General features: G+C 37.9%; 1 protein-coding gene across 3 annotated transcripts in view; it reads right to left on the bottom strand.

Annotated features, from left to right (window-relative positions):
• The window catches only part of LOC115424779 (axin-1-like), a 92602-nt gene that overhangs the window by 49940 nt on the left and 25429 nt on the right, over nt 1–17233 (bottom strand). For 2 of the 3 annotated variants that reach the window (XM_030142206.1, XM_030142208.1), the window contains exons 1-2: nt 9174–9368; nt 5077–6030 (exon numbers count right to left, since the gene is read on the bottom strand). In XM_030142206.1, coding sequence (XP_029998066.1) covers nt 5077–5954 — 878 coding nt within the window. In that variant the 5' untranslated portion in view covers nt 5955–6030; nt 9174–9368. Of the gene's footprint in view, nt 1–5076; nt 6031–9173; nt 9369–17233 lie in introns of those variants that run through there. The other variant, XM_030142207.1, reaches the window with a different exon arrangement.

The following is a 17233-nucleotide window of genomic DNA, read 5'->3' as shown; positions in this document are numbered from 1 at the left end:
GCACAGTGTGACAGATTTAAAGGTGGAGGAGAGATACTGCTGATATCTGAACTCGACGGTCAGACAAACAGACGTCTCCTGCAGAACCTCCGCTCCCTAAATTCAAGGGAGCATCTGGAGAGGTAACTTCTGATTCAACCCTAGAGTTTCAGCTAGTAATGTATCCTGAATACCTGATCTGGTCTGGATGGGGTTATGTTCAAAGACAGCAGATCAATGGCAAATAACAGATTCAATGGACCCTATATAAAAGGAATTAAAAGGGTGTGAAAATCTGGTTTCTCTTGTATAACAATAAGGATAAAATTTACTTAGGGGGTCAAATGAGTGGCCATTTTCGTCAAAAAAAGAAAAAAAAAAAAACAGTTGTAAGAAATGCATAGAACTGTGTTGAAATAATGCTAATACATTTGTGCACAGACTACTGATATTATTTGACAGTGGAAGCTATATTTTCAGAAATATTGGATTTTGAATAGCACGTGTATGTGAAAACTTTTGCTGGTGGACGGACGTGACATTACCCATGATGCTCTGGTCAGTACCAGTACTTTATTAGTAATAAACTTATAGACTTACTATTGCTAATTCTCCTCTTATTCATAAATGTTAGTATTGTGGATCTAAAACAATAACAGCTGACACAGAAACACAAAATGTGGCAGCTGACGGATGTGACATGGTCGTTACAGATCCCATCATACTGATGCTCGGCAGCCATGTCACCGTTTCCACAAATGATCCCTGTGCAAAAACTAGGATCAGAATTATTTATTGTATAGTTTATCATCATACTAAAGAGTAAATAACAATATAGAATTGTTATTTCTTTATAAAAATGCTTATTATTAGAAAACTGTTGATTTAAAAAGTGACGTGTGACATTCTTAATGTATGTATTGGCGTAACAAGCAGGATGGATCAGCACCATACTCCATATTGAACCTGTAAAAATAAAACATGTGATATGTAGGATAGAATCTTGTAAGAAAAATTGGGGAATCTAAAAGAATAGAATATTTGTTTTTCAGGTAAATTCAGTTCAAATATAACTTGGCCATTTGTGACATGAAAATATAGCATTAATTGTGATGAAATTGGACATTTTTGACCTTAAAACATAGTTCATATGACCATCAATGTGTTGCAACAGAACTGAAATCCTGTAAATTTGCATAACTTGCATTTACCAACACAAACTTCCATTGGGGATTCACTTATATTGATTTCTTATGTAATATAACATCTTTAAATGGACACTGGTAGACTTGTCCTTACATTATCTGACAGTAAATGTATTAATTCTGCTTCTTAAACTGCCCTCAGATTGTTTAACAGTGACAAGATTTAAGCTGAAGAAGAAGAAGAATGCTTGAATCGTCCTTAACGCTATGAAAAATACATCAATAACACATCAAAGCTGGAAAAAAAATTCTTAAAACTACCTCTCAGCATATTGTATTTGAAGGGGCCTCTGAGGACGTGAGAATTCTACATCTATTTTTTCTTGTGTTTTCCGGCTGTAGAACATCTAACCTGTGATACAGACTTTGTTTAATCAGGTGTTTTCAGACCTGTAGGAGGGTTAAATGCATGATTGACAGCTGTGATTACCAATCAATGATACGATTCTGTCTGCAGGACATGATGTCAGGTTTATTTGTACTTATTTAGGTGTTTTATTTGGACTTAGAGGAGAGAGCTGCAAGGAGACAGTGGGTACGGTTACATAATGTTTTTTAAATCCGATTTATTTTTCCAGAAGAAATTATTCCGGAACTAAAGTACTTTCTCTTCTGTTTACATGGAAATGTTAAACCCGAATAAAGGTTTACATGAGAAACGTTTATTCGGTTCTGGCAGCCCTTCTGTTAGCTTAGCTTAGCATAGTCACTGCATTTCCATGGTCACATGCAGCCAGTTTTTTAAAGGTGATTTGTTGTCTTTTGTAAGTGATTTTGTGAAATCCGATTCTCTCTCATTATTTCTTTAGATCCGCGACTTACTGCACTCATACAATCTTGGGACTGTTGTGTTGACAGAAGTTGGAAAATCTTTTTGTTGGAAGGGATGTGTGCGCTAAATTAGCTTTGCTTTACCAGTTTAGCTTTGCATTAATTTTTATTTCCCAAGATTTTCTTACTGCAGTAAGTCACATCGCCATGATTTGAGCCTCAATTTGTGATCATATTGACCCCAGTGGACTAAAGGAATGATTCGGGAGAATTGAATTTCACAAAATCACTCATAAAATACAACAAATCACCTATAAAAGTCTGGCTACGTCTGACCATAGGAATGAAGTGATTATGCTAAGCTAGGCTAAGCTAAGCTAACGGAAGGGCTGCGAGAACAAGGCAATCGGTGCACTGCAGTGCAAACTGATTTGCCCACTTATCGAACTCATTAGTGCATGACAAATGAATGAATAAAAAACAGGTGGTGAACTCTTCCTTCAGGGTTTTAGAGGCTGGTAGATCCCATCAGAATAGCCCACTGGAACGGTTTGGGTTGACTAGACTGCATTGCATATTCTTCCGCCAGGGCAGAATGTATGCGTCATCATGACAAGAAAAGACAAGACAACAAGCATGTGCAGAATGGCAGGAATAAAGTCCAAACGGAATAAAGGGTTTACATGTCCGAGGAATAATTTAGACCGGATTCAAAAGTGGATTAAACCAGTGACTTTAATCAGGTTTAAATTTAATCCGAACTTTTCTTTTTCAACTGGAATAAGGTGTTTACATGGGCATCTGAAATAGGATCTAACCTTTAATCAGTTTAAACCAGGAATAAAAGTTGTCATGTAAACGCACGGAATGTGTATTTTCCTGATTTCAGCCCCTGAACAAAATACTCAGTTGGAATTATAAGCAGATCCACTTTGATGATGCTTATCAGAATGAAGATCCAGGAAAAGTAGGTGATGCTTTCAGCCTGTATATTGTTAAATTCCTCATATCAGTTTGAAATTATATCTTATTCATCTTTGAAATACGTAGCTGACATAGACTTGTCCACCTGATGCCAACTCCACCCCTTTATCACGAATACAGAGAGATCCAGATCTGCCAGATGTGGTTCCTGATACACGTCTCTGTTGCTTTAATTCCATTGTGTGGACTGATCTGAGATATAATTCCCCATTTACGGGTCTAGGACTGTGTACAAACACCAGATTATCTTACATTGCATACAGCATCAACGACCGGCACACTGTGAAGAATTATTCACAGAATTTTGGATTAGAATGACTAACCCCACCTTCCATACATGCATGTGTTGCCAAAAACACACACCCACTGCACTGCAGCAAAAAAAAAGGAAATATTAAGAAGTGAGTTATGCCAAATTTGCTTAAGTAGATATAGATATCCAGGGAAATGTTGTGAATCAGCTGAGAAGAAAACAAAAAAGGATACTGTACTGCTTTGATGAAGGAGTAGGATAGAAATGGTTTCACCTTCAAGAAGCGTATTGTATTTGTGAATGCTGCAGCATAATCTTATCTCACAGTGTCCATTTCACTGTAGCAACATCTACAGCAAAAAAAATCTATCTATCTATCTATCTATCTATCTATCTATCTATCTATCTATCTATCTATCTATCTATCTATCTATCTATCTATCTATCTATCTATCTATCTATCTATCTATCTATCTATCTATCTATCTATCTATCTAAAATGCTTAATAACTTTTCAACCATTAATCCAATCAATACATTTTATGCAGTTTCTCAACAGTTCACTCATAACAACTGTGATCCATTTGGACGTTCAGAGGTTCCGTAGTGAACATGGAAACACCATCATTGTCTTCAACTTTCATCCACTAGTAAAATCCATGTATTCTGACAAATGACAGCGGTCGTAGATGTTTGTTTTTACGTTCAGATACTGATATATTTTGCTAAACAAGTCACTTTTTTCAGTTTTCCTTTTTGATCTGATAATTTTTGAATTGACTGAATTCTTTGTAAAATTCGACATGATCAATACATTAAAAAGAGGAAAATACTTGTTTTTGCCTGAAAAATGCAAAATGCTGAGGATAACATTATAATAAATCACTTAGAAAAGGGTTAAATGTAGAGAAAAAAATCATTTTGAATGGTTGATCTTGCTATGTATCTATGTATCTATCTATCTATTGATCTAAAATGCTTAATACCTTAACTTTTCAACCATTAATCCAATCAATACCTTTTATGCAGTTTCTCAACTGTTCACTCATATCAACTGTGATCCATTTGGACGTTCAGAGGTTCCGTAGTGAACATGGAAACACCATCACGGTCTTCAACTTTCATCCACTAGTAAAATCCATGTATTTTGACAAATGATAGCGGTCGTAGATGCTTGTTTTTACGTTCAGTTACTGATATATTTTGCTAAACAAGTCACTTTTTTTTAGTTTTCTCTGTTTTGATCTGATCATTTTTGAATTGACTAAAATTAAGAAGAGGAAAATACTTGTTTTTGCCTGAAAAATGTAAAATGCTGAGGATAACATTATAATAAATCACTTAGAAAAGGGTTAAATGTAGAGAAAAAAATCATTTTGAATGGATCTATCTATCTATCTATCTATCTATCTAGTCAAACATAAGGTTAATGGTACAGACATGAATAATTAGGAGGATATATTGAGAGTGGCAGCAATTAATATTTCAGGGACTGGAGGTAGTTTTGGAAAGCTCAGCTGTGTTATAATCTTTCACTACAAAACCCTCTCAAATAAGAGCAGTGTTAACCACAATCCCTGCACAAGAAAAAAAAACACAAGAACTCAGCCTCAACCTTCAAACAACAAGTAAAGCAGCTCCAAAAGCCTCTGACATTCCTCGACACCACAGGTGTAAACACTCAGAACCACTTCACACACCACCTCCCTTTTATCTCACCTGTCTCTTGAGCCACACTCTCACTCTCTTTTCGTATCAAACTTTCGGCAGCCCTCAAGTTGGTGTGGGGTTTCAGGGTTATTTCTAATTCAGCAGTTTGCAGAGAAAAAAGCTGAGTAGATACTGCTGAAGTGAGGTTTTCTAGATTGCTGGAGGATGCTTTACCTGAACTCGTGACTGTCCTGGAATCTGGAACTGTTGGCAACACGCTGCGACGCCGTCTCCATTAGCAGCTTCTGCGTAAGCCGGTTGCTCGGTGTGGGGTCGGACTCGGGCGGCTCCTCTGGCTCCTGGTCGCACCTCCACTCCTCGTCTTCGTTTAAAGTCGGTAAATAACCTGACAGCCCCTCTCCATTCCCAGAACCGGAGCCGTGATCGCTGTATGGCTTTGGGCTCTCTCCTCCTGTCCGTGTATATTCCAAGTATATGTCAGACTTAAGGAATAAAGGGTATGTGTTTTCCTCCATCATAGTCTGGATTTCAGTTTGAGCCTGGTCAAACATGGCGGGGTCGATGTGAAGCTTCAGGACACAGTCTTTGATGAAGGACTTAGTAGCCGGTTTGATCTGCCTGGACACGATCCCATTGTTGTCCAGGATGTACTTCTTATAAATAGCTTTTGCTAGTTTCACCTTCTTCTCCTCGTAACCCTCGTTCGCTTCAAGTTTGCGAAAGCCGCTGCAAGCAAACCAGAAGTCCAGCATGTCTGCGCACTCCTCCTGCTTGAGGAACATCCTGAACAGGAGGATGCCATCCTGGTCATCCAGCAGGGAGTGAAGAGATTCTGCCCACTTTAAGTAAGGCGGCGTCGGGGAAGCGCTTCCCTCCGGCTCGTAACCCAGGTCCAAGTCAGGCCGCCTGGGCGTCGCCACAGAGGCCTCGCTTTTAAGGCTGAGGTTGTTTTGCTGGCGTCCATCGCTGCACACCAGCTCACCTTCTTCCCCAGGGACTGGAGGTCTGGGAGCGTCCTCAGTGAAGCTGCCTCCTAGGTCCACTAAGTAGCCCCGTTTGTCGCTTATGCTCATAGTCACAGCAGCATCCATAAACCACGTCCCCGTAGAGCCCACACAGCACAACTATCAGATCCAGACCTCTACTTACGACACGGCAAAAAAACTCCTGCAAGGAGGGAAAATATAGTATGAGATGCAGTGTCATATCATCCATTAAACAGAGGCTGGGTGCACTTAAGATTTTAAGACCGAAATGGTTAAGACACTGTGGAGTAAAAATATCTTGTTTCATACTGAACTACAATAAAACTCATCAGCGTCACATACGGCTTCTACTTTCATATTATGTGAACAGAAAACTTCAAGTTGTGTTAAATAGGTTTATTTTTTATGTTGTGCTGCTTTGAAAAGACAAATGGGAATTGCTGAAACAAATACTTAACCCTTTCATGCATGAACTGTGAGAACCTTTATCAAGATTTATTTTCCTCGAGTGTTTTTATTCCTCTTTAGGCATCAAAAAAAAAAAAACAATGCGATTGAAACTTTTCTTATGAATCTATTTTTCATGGAGCTCCAAAAATGTCCACTCATCTTTGACAACAAGCATTTAGTTTCTGAAGTAAAGAAACATGTATTTACTGACATATCATGTGAAAAGTATGAAATAACAACACTTTTAATGCAGCTAATCTGATGTTTTCTCACATTTTAACACACTCTAATATTAGTCATTACTCACTTCATGGAGATAAAATGCAAAAAAACCAAAAAACCTTTATGTAAAAAAACAACAATAACAAAACTGTTTAATAATAATGACAAGCAATTGATTTACACTCAAACATGTTACTGCAGATCAGGATTATCAAGAACAGCAGAGTTACAGTAATGGTATCAATTGCAGTGTATGGGATGATGCATAAGTGTCTGCTGTGTTGGCTGATATGAAACTAAAACAACAAAACCCATGAATATATATGAAAACAGCTGTAGAATAGCTGTCCGCTGTAGAGACCACTATGCATGAAAGGGTTAAATGTAAAAAATACATTTATATACTGTATGTTATAAAGCTACTTTGAATGCATAAAAATACAGATGTGAAATGTTACTTTCTTTTTGTTAAACTGATAAATTAGCATTACAAAAAGCAGCATTAAGGAAGTAATATCAAAGCCGCAGTTCCATTATTAGTACCTATCAAAAAAATGTCTGACCGACACCCAGCCCGATGAATAAATAAAGGTCAAACATGACTAAAATACTGCTTATAAAAAGGTCAATCAGTTATGCACCATTCTGAGACTCTTGGTCAATTTCTAATTCTGCACAGCTTAGTATTTTCTGTCAGATTTTCATACGAAGTCGGATGTGGCCGGCATTCATCCGAAGACTAGCATTAATGAATTCTGCTGAAAATCCAGAGGGTTTCAAAGCGATAACAGCTTTTTTCCAAGGATACGGCTAAAACACAGCCGGTGGTTCATCTTTAAATACAGCGCATTACAGACGAGGCGGGTGATGAAGGCTGTTTACACTCTGTATGTAGGAATGTACTGCACTTGTACTTAGTCTAGGGGTCAAAGATTCTACATCGCATATGCAAATTCGTTTTTTTACAGAGATAAATATGTAGATCTTAAGCCAGTAATCAAATCTGATCTGTATAATAATACAACGTGGTCTGATTATCTTTAACTGAACATTTACAGGTAACATTCAGAATAATGTTTATAGATAAACCAGGCCATGAATAAGGGATAATCTGCCTTACGTGTGACATTGTTACGCATACAATATTGTATTTATGACTCCTTTATACGCCTCAGATTGTCATTAATTCACCCGATTCTTCAGTTTCATCTAAATTATTATCAGTGCATCATCACGGTCACTCGAGATGGTAATGAATGAGCCTATCTCTCTTTACTGGGACATAACATGATCAGTGCTGTCAGTGATTCTACATTGATTTTTCAGTCTTTTTTTTATTACATCCCCTTCCTGCCACAGCACGGGGGTCAGCAGCAGAAACAGCCTAGCACATGATTTTAGGGGTTTCAATGTCTCGTTCAAGGACACATCCTTGAGCCTTCTTCATCTCCACAGACATATAGGTTACTGCATATTTAAGCTTTGCAGTGGTGTCAGTTGCCATATTAGTGCTGATATGTGAATGGAACTGCAGTGGAGGGAAGGGAAGGAGGAAAAAAAAAAAGCCTTTCTCACACAGATAGGGTTCTAACCCAAAAAAAAAAAAAAAAAAAAAAACATTTACATTTTTAAGGAAATTTCTACTATATGTGTCAGTTTTGTTTTTTTTTTATGTGTGTCGTTTTAGAAGCGGTATTCCTGTAATTTAACAAAAAATACTTCTTATTTTAATGGTTGCCATCAGTCGCTTAAGGGTACACCCACTCGCTGTCTTATTCAATACTGACACCACAAAAAAAAAAAAAAAAAAAAAAAATCTGATTTAACAAAGACAGTGCTGGCAATCAGAGGATTATTATGTGCACACCCCTGAAGTGTGAGCAGCACGTGCAAGTGTGCAAAAAAGGCCAGGTGTGCAAAGATTGTGTGTAAAATGCTTTAAAAAAAAAATACACTGATGTACCTGTGATGATGATGATGATGATGATGCACTGGCAAGAGAAAGGAGCTGATAGCGCATTAATATGAATGTGGTAATATGGTTGTGCGCTCACAGGTGTGTGCGTCTTGACAGGAATATTCCAACGCCAAAGGTTTGTGGCGTCACAGTTCACGCCATGCATGTTTGATAGCAGCTTTAATGGTCCCGGTTCTGTCTTTTTTTTTTTTTTTTTTTTTTTTTTTTTTTTTTGGTGCTTTGAAGTGAGCCTCTCATCACATTCATGTCTTGGCCTTTTCCAGAATGAGCAGAACAGAACAGCAGCGGCGAATGGGGGAGGGGAGCCAGAAACAAACTCCGTACACACACATTTACACACATTTACACACACACACATAGCTAGGGCCTTTCAGCAGCCGACCGACAAGTGCACAACTTTGTCACACTATTAATATTCCCACTGTATCGAAACGCAGAACGCACGGAACGCACGGAACGCACGACGCGCATTAACCCAAGGACGCACAGAGGGAATCCCGTCTCCAAACCCCAAAATCTGAATATATTTACAACCAGCAAAGCGATGGCACATATCTACCGACTACCGCAATCCCAATCTCTTGAGCTGACACACACACACATATATACACACACACACACACACACACAGAGAGAGAGAGAGAGAGAGAAGGAAAAAGTGTCATATACTTAACCGGTGGAAATCTTCTCGCTGTTTTGCGCTGCGTCGGGCGTACGAAGGCGCACAAGTCATCGCCGACACTGTCATAGCTACGACCTGCAACACTTTAAAAATAACAAAGAAAACAGTCCGCTCTCCACCTCTCCATGGCTGTCTGTCTCTTTACTGTCTGTGCGGAGCCGAGTGCTTCCACGGAGCGGATGATGAACAGCGCCTCACCCGTTCACTACACACAACTACCAGTGTTTAGTTTGGGTACATGTGGTACAGTCCTTCTCCCACTCTCTGTCTCCCTCTCTCTCTCTCTCTCCTTCTCTCTCTCTCTCTTTGCTTCTGACACATCATCCTCCTTTTGATTTATAACCCAAACACAGAAAACATCCTGTAGGTATCTGCCTCTGGGATCTGATTTCAACACCTTCAACAAAACACTGGAGGCTGTTATCAGTAAAGCAGCAGCATTTGTCAGCATCTTTATGTGTGTGTGTGTGTGTGTGTGTGTGTGTTTGGGATGTAGCAATTACCGGTATAACGATAAACCATGATAAAACTGCAGACAGTTACTATTACCGTTTACAGGGTGGGGAAGAAAAATTTACAATATTTTGAGACAGGGATTGAAAGACAGTGTATGACCAATTAGTTTATTGAAAATCATGAGAATTTATTTGCCACAAGAAAATTGACATCATAGAAAATGTTTTTATTCTATGTGTCCTCCTTCTTTCTCAATAACTGCCTTCACACGCTTCCTGAAACTTGCGCAAGTGTTCCTAAAATATTCGGGTGACAACTTCTCCCATTCTTCTTTAATAGTATCTTCCAGACTTTCTCGTAATAGTTTTGCTCATAGTCATTCTCTTCTTTCCATTATAAACAGTCTTTATGGACACTCCGACTATTTTTGAAATCTCCTTTGGTGTGACGAGTGCATTCAGCAAATCACACACTCTTTGACGTTTGCTTTCCTGATTACTCATATGGGCAAAAGTTTCTGAAAAGGTATGGATAATAGTGTTAGGTATGATTATGACATCAATATATGTTTGGTTTCAAAACAATTGACGTAGTGCCTGCTGAGAAAAAAACAACTAAATGTTCATTGTAAATTTTGCTTCCCCACCCTGTAAATTCTAATTATTAGGCCTGTAACGGTACACAAAATTTTCAGTTCGGTACATTTTCGGTTTTCAAAGCCACGCTTCATTTTTTTTTTCGGTTCGGTACAGGAAAAAGGAAAATCCATCAAAATGTCTTTAACCCTCCAGTATCCGGGTGCGCTTTTCAGGCACACTTTGCACTTCGTTTTAAAAAACTTCATGTTATTTTTCACAATTTAAATAAGGTTAGAATTCAAAAGTTGTTCATTTTTGCATGATCTTTAAAATTATGGCCACCAACTAAAATGTGCACCTTGTAAACAAAAGAAAATTACCAGACTAGCATCTGTCTCCCAAGTGTGCCTAAAACGCACTATTTGATATTTGATTTGTATGACCATTTGATATGTATGATTAGGGCTGACCTTGATTTGCAAAAATAAAATCAAATTAGAGCAGAAAAATAAATCAATATATAATATTTAATAGTTTGATTCATAGGTGTGCATTTTACGCACACTTGGTGACAGATGCTAGTATTTTTGAACATTTGACCTAGCGCCAAAAATAATAATGCACATTAACCAATGTTGGAGTTAATCACTGACATATGCCAGGATGCAAAAATCAAATATGTGATCCACTTTTTATGTAGTATATTGAAAAAAAATATTTTTTGTGTTTTTTGCATCCAAAAAAATGGTTTGTTTACATTACAACCAAGGCATTTAAAGGCTTAAAAAATGTGAAAATTACTGAGTATTTGGTATTTTTATTTACAGCTCAAGTTCATGAAATAGAAAAAAGTGTAAAAGAATTAAAAACATACTGTATGAAATTTTTTGACATTATTCCACAAGTGTGCCAAAGAGGCACACTTGGTGCTTAGTAAGGGCCTTGCTGGATAGGATACCGGAGGGTTAATACATTTATGAATTTCTGAACATTTTTGGACACAATAGAATATAGAAAAACAGGAATAATTTAATTCTGCTGCTACAAATCAAATAGAAAATAAAATAAATTATTCATATTACTAAATGTATTTTAAACATTAGTATTGCACTTTTCCCTGACAGGTAGTTTTGAACAAACAACAAAAATCTAATTACAGTTCTGTCAGTTCACATTCTGCATAAAAATAACAACAAAAAAATTCCACATGAAGTGCAACATTAACAAGAGGACAAACTGGTATTCTGTTTAAACAAACTGAAGAGCAACACTGACAACACAATCAACCACATTATTTATATCAGAACAGCTAACAGACTGTTTAGGCCACTTTGTGTATGTGTGTGTGCAGGGTGCGATTTGTCAAAACGGAGGGGGCACAGTTATATACCTGGAGATGCAGGCCATAACTAACGTAACTAACGCTGGTGTGAAACAAAAGTGAAACTTTACATACTTTCAACACCCAACTCCGGGTTCTATTCCTCTGTTATACAGCGTGTGTGTGTGAGAGAGAGAGAGAGAGAAAGAGAGAGAGAGAGAGAAACAGACAGAGCTAGTGTGAGTGTTTTAGAACTACTGTAGTTCATAGGCGGCAAACAATGTTCATCTTATCATCTCTTTCCCTGTTGTTGTTTTCACCGGGACCTGATGTGATCCCAAACTGGACTGTAATGATGGTGGAGGGTCTTCAGTCTCTTCCTTCCAGGTTCACATCATATTTGTTGTTTTTTTATAACCTTGTATCAGCTGCTATTTCGTATTTCAGGTCCATGTGCACTCCTTCAATATGTCTGTGTGGAACTTGTGTGGATTTAAAGTTCTGCATCGAATGACGTCTTTCGTTCCTTTTTCTTTTTCTCAACATACTGTGCCGTTTCGGTACAGCTGTGTACCGAACCAAACAGGTGTGTTCCGAAACGGTTCGGTTCAGTACGTGTACCGTTACAGGCCTAATAATTATCATGATAACTGTGTTTGATTACCGCACTTTTCCAGAGAAAACGCCTATGTGAAGATCTGCTTTTATGTCAAACTAGCGGCATTGTACCCGTGGTGCCATTGTGTGTGAAAAGTGCCTATATATTATTGTAAATGATAGATTTTAAATGAGAGTCCACCAGCAACTATCAGTTGGCACTTGATCTGTCTATCTGTTGATAAATAAACATACATTGCTTACTCAAGTGTCAGCATCGCATGGTAAGCAGAAAAGGGACAAAATATCAGCAGAGATTGGCTTGTTTACAATGGTAAGGGTGTTGGCAACCAGGTTATGAAAATCTCATGTACGATAGAATGACAAGTAGAACTTGTCTGCCACCACTATCCATTTGTAAACTACCATTTAATCATGCATTGTGCAGGTAATGATGTGAGTCAACATGTGAGGCATGAAGGGAAGAACATGTATTTGTTTGGCCTGTCATACATGATTAAATTCACACAGCGGTAGTGAACTGCAGCCTTCACACTGCGGCATCGTCTGCTAGCAGTAGAAATTTCATGAACGGCAGCATAACCACTTCCGAAAATGGAGTATGGCGGTAGGAATGAAGAATTCAAAGTAGAGAGAGGCTAAAATCGCTCAGCATACCTCACAACATTTGAATACGGACATAAAATTGGGCTTATTAGTGACTTAAACTTAGTAAAGGTTCACTACATTTATTCTGGAGACATTTCACTTTAGACCAGTGTTATTAATAAGAGGTTTTTTTTTAAGTTTGAGGGATGATAAGACATCAAAATGATAAAAATCATGTTAAATATTCTGTATCTAACAGAGTAAAGATCATTTCTTTTCAACAACTGCTCCAAACTATCATTATTACATCAGCATTTAACTTACAGTCTATAGTGTTTGCATATAATTTATAATTTACAATTTAATTTTTTTTTTTTTTTTTGTAAATTATCTGCTTCATAGATAAAACTGAGCTAATTCTTGCACATTTTGATAAGATGAACAGTAAAATAAATGAAAAATGTGCTGCTTTTGATATGTTTTTAAGATATATGATTAAGTATTAATACATACAGTACAGGCCAAAAGTTTGGACACACCTTCTCATTCTTCGCATTTTCTTTATTTTCATGACTATTTACATTGTAGATTCTCACTGAAGGCATCAAAACTATGAATGAACACATGTGGAATTATGTACTTAACAAAAAAGTGTGAAATAACTGAAAACATCTCTTATATTCTAGTTTCTTCAAAGTAGCCACCCTTAGCTCTGATGACTGCTTTGCACACTCTTGCCATTCTCTTGATGAGCTTCAAGAGGTAGTCACCTGAAATGGTTTCCTAACAGTCTTGAAGAAGTTCCCAGAGATGCTTAGCACTTGTTGGCCCTTTTGCCTTCACTCTGCGGTCCAGCTCACCCCAAACCATCTCGATTGCGTTCAGGTCCGGTGACTGTGGAGGCCAGGTCATCTGGCGCAGCACTCCATCACTCTCCTTCTTGGTCAAATATCCCTCACACAGCCTGGAGGTGTGTTTGGGGTCATTGTCCTGTTGAAACATAAATGATGGTCCAACTAAACGCAAACCGGATGGAATGGCATGTCACTTCAGGATGCTGTGGTAGCCATGCTGATTCCGGTTGCCTTCAATCTTGAATAAATCCCCAACAGCGTCACCAGCAAAGCACCCCCACACCATCACACCTCCCCCTCCATGCTTCACGGTGGGAACCAGGCATGTAGCATCCATCCGTTCACCTTTTCTGCGTCGAACAAAGACACGGCGGTTGGATCCAAAGATCTCAAATTTGGACTCATCAGACCAAAGCACAGATTTCCACTGGTCTAATGTCCATTCCTTGGGTTTCTTGGCCCAAATAAATCTCTTCTGTTTGTTGCCTCTCCTGAGCAGTGGTTTCCTAGCAGCTATTTGACCATGAAGGCCTGATTCACGCAGTCTCCTCTTAACAGTTGTTGTAGAGATGTGTCTGCTGCTAGAGCTCTGTGTGGTATTCATATGGTCTCTAATCTGAGCTGCTGTTAATTTGCGATTTCTGAGGCTGGTGACTCAGATGAACTTATCTTCAGCATCAGAGGTGACTCTTGGTCTTCCTTTCCTGGGGCGGTACTCATGTGAGCCAGTTTCGTTGGAGCGCTTGATGGTTTTTGCGACTGCACTTGGGGACACATTCAAAGTTTTTGAAATTTTCTAGACTGACTGACCTTCATTTCTTAAAGTAATGATGGCCACTCGTTTGTCTTTACTTAGCTGATTGGTTCTCGCCATAATATGTATTCTAACAGTTGTCCAATAGGGCTGTCAGCTGTGCATCAACCTGACTTCTGCACAACACAACTGATGGTCCCAACCCCATCAATAAGGCAAGAAATTCCACTAAGTAACCCTGACAAGGCACACCTATAAAGTGAAAACCATTTCAGGTGACTACCTCTTGATGCTCATCAAGAGAATGCCAAGGGTGTGCAAGGCAGTCATCAGAGCTAAGGGTGGCTACTTTGAAGAAACTAGAATATAAGAGATGTTTTCAGTTATTTCACACTTTTTTGTTAAGTACATAATTCCACATGTGTTCATTCATAGTTTTGATGACTTCAGTGAGAATCTACAATGTAAATAGTCATGAAAATAAAGAAAATGCGAAGAATGAGAAGGTGTGTCCCAACTTTTGGCCTGTACTGTATATACAAAAGTTTACATACACTGTTGCCCATAATGTTGCAAAAATTTTGTTTTCAGACAGATTCCTCTTTTTATTCCTATTTATACACATCAATAATCACCTTTGACCAGGTTCAATGAGTCCCAGTTAGACTTTATCTATCAAGAATAAACCAGTGTCACAATCAATGTTTTATTCCAACTTCATGGGACACAGTGTATATTTACATAATCGATTTATAAATCTTACATTTACATTTACATTTACATTTTACATTTAAAGGAATCTGAAAAGTGAATGGATTCTAATGTGAAGACAGTGTTTTGAAGTAGATCTGGGAGCTCTGTGACAAACATTTCTTTAGAGCAGGGGTGTCCAAACTTTTTTTAAAGAGGGCCAGATCTGATAATGTGGAGATTGCCAGGGGCCAGTGGTCCCTTCGGATGTTTTGTTAAACAGTAAAAATTACATATAAAAGCACTGTTCTACAACAATTTTATTTTCATTGTCACAATATCATTTTTTTAAATGGCAATGTAACCAAATCTAAGCCACTCAGGTGTGAACAAGTTTTAAAAAAAAGACATTTCTGCCTTCCTTTCACACTGGAGTCAGATAACATAGAACAAACTGTGTGGAGTATCTTAAACGCCCAAGAAGTTGATAAAAATCTTAACCCCACATTCATTTTAAACATGACTTATATGAGTAATCATTACTCATATATTACTCAGTAATGCAAAGTCTGTTAACGTTTAAGATGAAAACATATGACTCTTACTCTTGTCTTTCACAAAATCATTCAGAAAGTAATATTTGTGTCACATCTACAAGTACATAACACCAGCAGTTACAGGCAACTAACCTGGCAACTTGGTAGCCTGCCTTGGTGGTGAATTCATTGAACTCACTGGTTCACATGAAGAGTCACTGTTGTGAGTTTAAAGCAGCTTGAATTTGCTTCACTTTTTCAGAACGCTCACTCCCTGCTAGCTTGTCGTATGCGTTAGCACGTTTTGTCTGCTCGTGTCTCTTTACATTGAATTCCTCAAACAAGACAACAGTCTCTTGACAGATTAGGCAAACACAATCGCCTCGATTTTCAGGGGAAAAAAATTGTAATTCCCATCTCTCCTGGAAGCGGCGGCCCTCACTGTCAACTTTCGTTTTTTTATTTACAGACGCCATGGTTAGAAATTAGCGAAAAGGGTTCACGGCGAGGTCACAGAGGCAGATAGAGTTAGAGTGGTGCTGCCACCATGAGGTGAAAGGAGAAACTGCATTTTGAACCTTTTATGATTCATGTACTCGGTTCAACAGTCCAAGCGGGCCATAAATAATACATTATAAAACCGAAGCTGCGGGCTGTATAAAATCTGACCACGGGCCGTGATTGGCCCCCGGGCCGGACTTTGGACATGCCTGCTTTAGAGTATTCTCTCATTAATTCATAGAATTTCAATTTTTGACCCAATACTGTATCTTTCAAAAATAAGAACAGTTTTTACCCAATAGCAGTCACCACATTCAATACTGAAAAACACATCTGATGTGCAAAATATTTTAAAAGGGATCAGTGCAATAACAAAACATACGTTTATGTGTGTGTAATAGGTTTACGCTTGTTTTTTTACCTGTTTATTTTAGCTGCTTTTATTAGTATGGTTAAAGTAGATATTACAGTCGCCGGAAAAATTATTAGACCACCCCTTGTTTTCTTCAATTTCTTGTTCATTTTAATCCCTGGTACAACTAAAGGTACATTTGTTTGGACAAATATAATGATAACAAAAGAAAAACAGCTCATAAGAGTTTAATTTCAGAGCTGATATCTATCCATTTTCAGTGGTTTTCTTGATAATAACCAAAATTACTTCAGTTCTTACGTCAATATCTATGGCATTGTACTGATAAAAACAGTGCTTTTAACCATTCCATGTTTTCTTTTCTGTCTGTTTTAGTCACATGATACACACAGGAGTTCGTACGTGATTGCATAACCATTGTTTTTGAGGACTTTTGATGGTCTAATAATTTTTTCCGTGACTGTATGAGCAAAAAACGTCAGATTTGGGCCACTTTTACCTGCAGTGTGAATGCATCCAAAGGTGTTTTTACTAATTGTTTTCAACCTGAGTGTAATCGTGTCAGTGCAGTTTAACGAATGTCATCTGTCTGGAATTACACAATGTCACATTATTAAAAAAAATAAAATAAAATCCTACTCACAAAAATACAATGAATATGCACAGACGTTATGGGCGATGTGTGAATGTGAGCCCACATGTATTACTGCAATGCATGTCAGTATGAATAAATAAATAATTAGATAATTAAAATAATCTAATAATTAAAATAATAAAATAAAA

Source organism: Sphaeramia orbicularis, chromosome 8 (genome assembly GCF_902148855.1).
Source record: "Sphaeramia orbicularis chromosome 8, fSphaOr1.1, whole genome shotgun sequence".
NCBI classification, from domain to species: domain Eukaryota; kingdom Metazoa; phylum Chordata; class Actinopteri; order Kurtiformes; family Apogonidae; genus Sphaeramia; species Sphaeramia orbicularis.
Note: the sequence above shows the minus strand (reverse complement) of the source record. Positions and strands in the feature narration are given on the sequence as shown.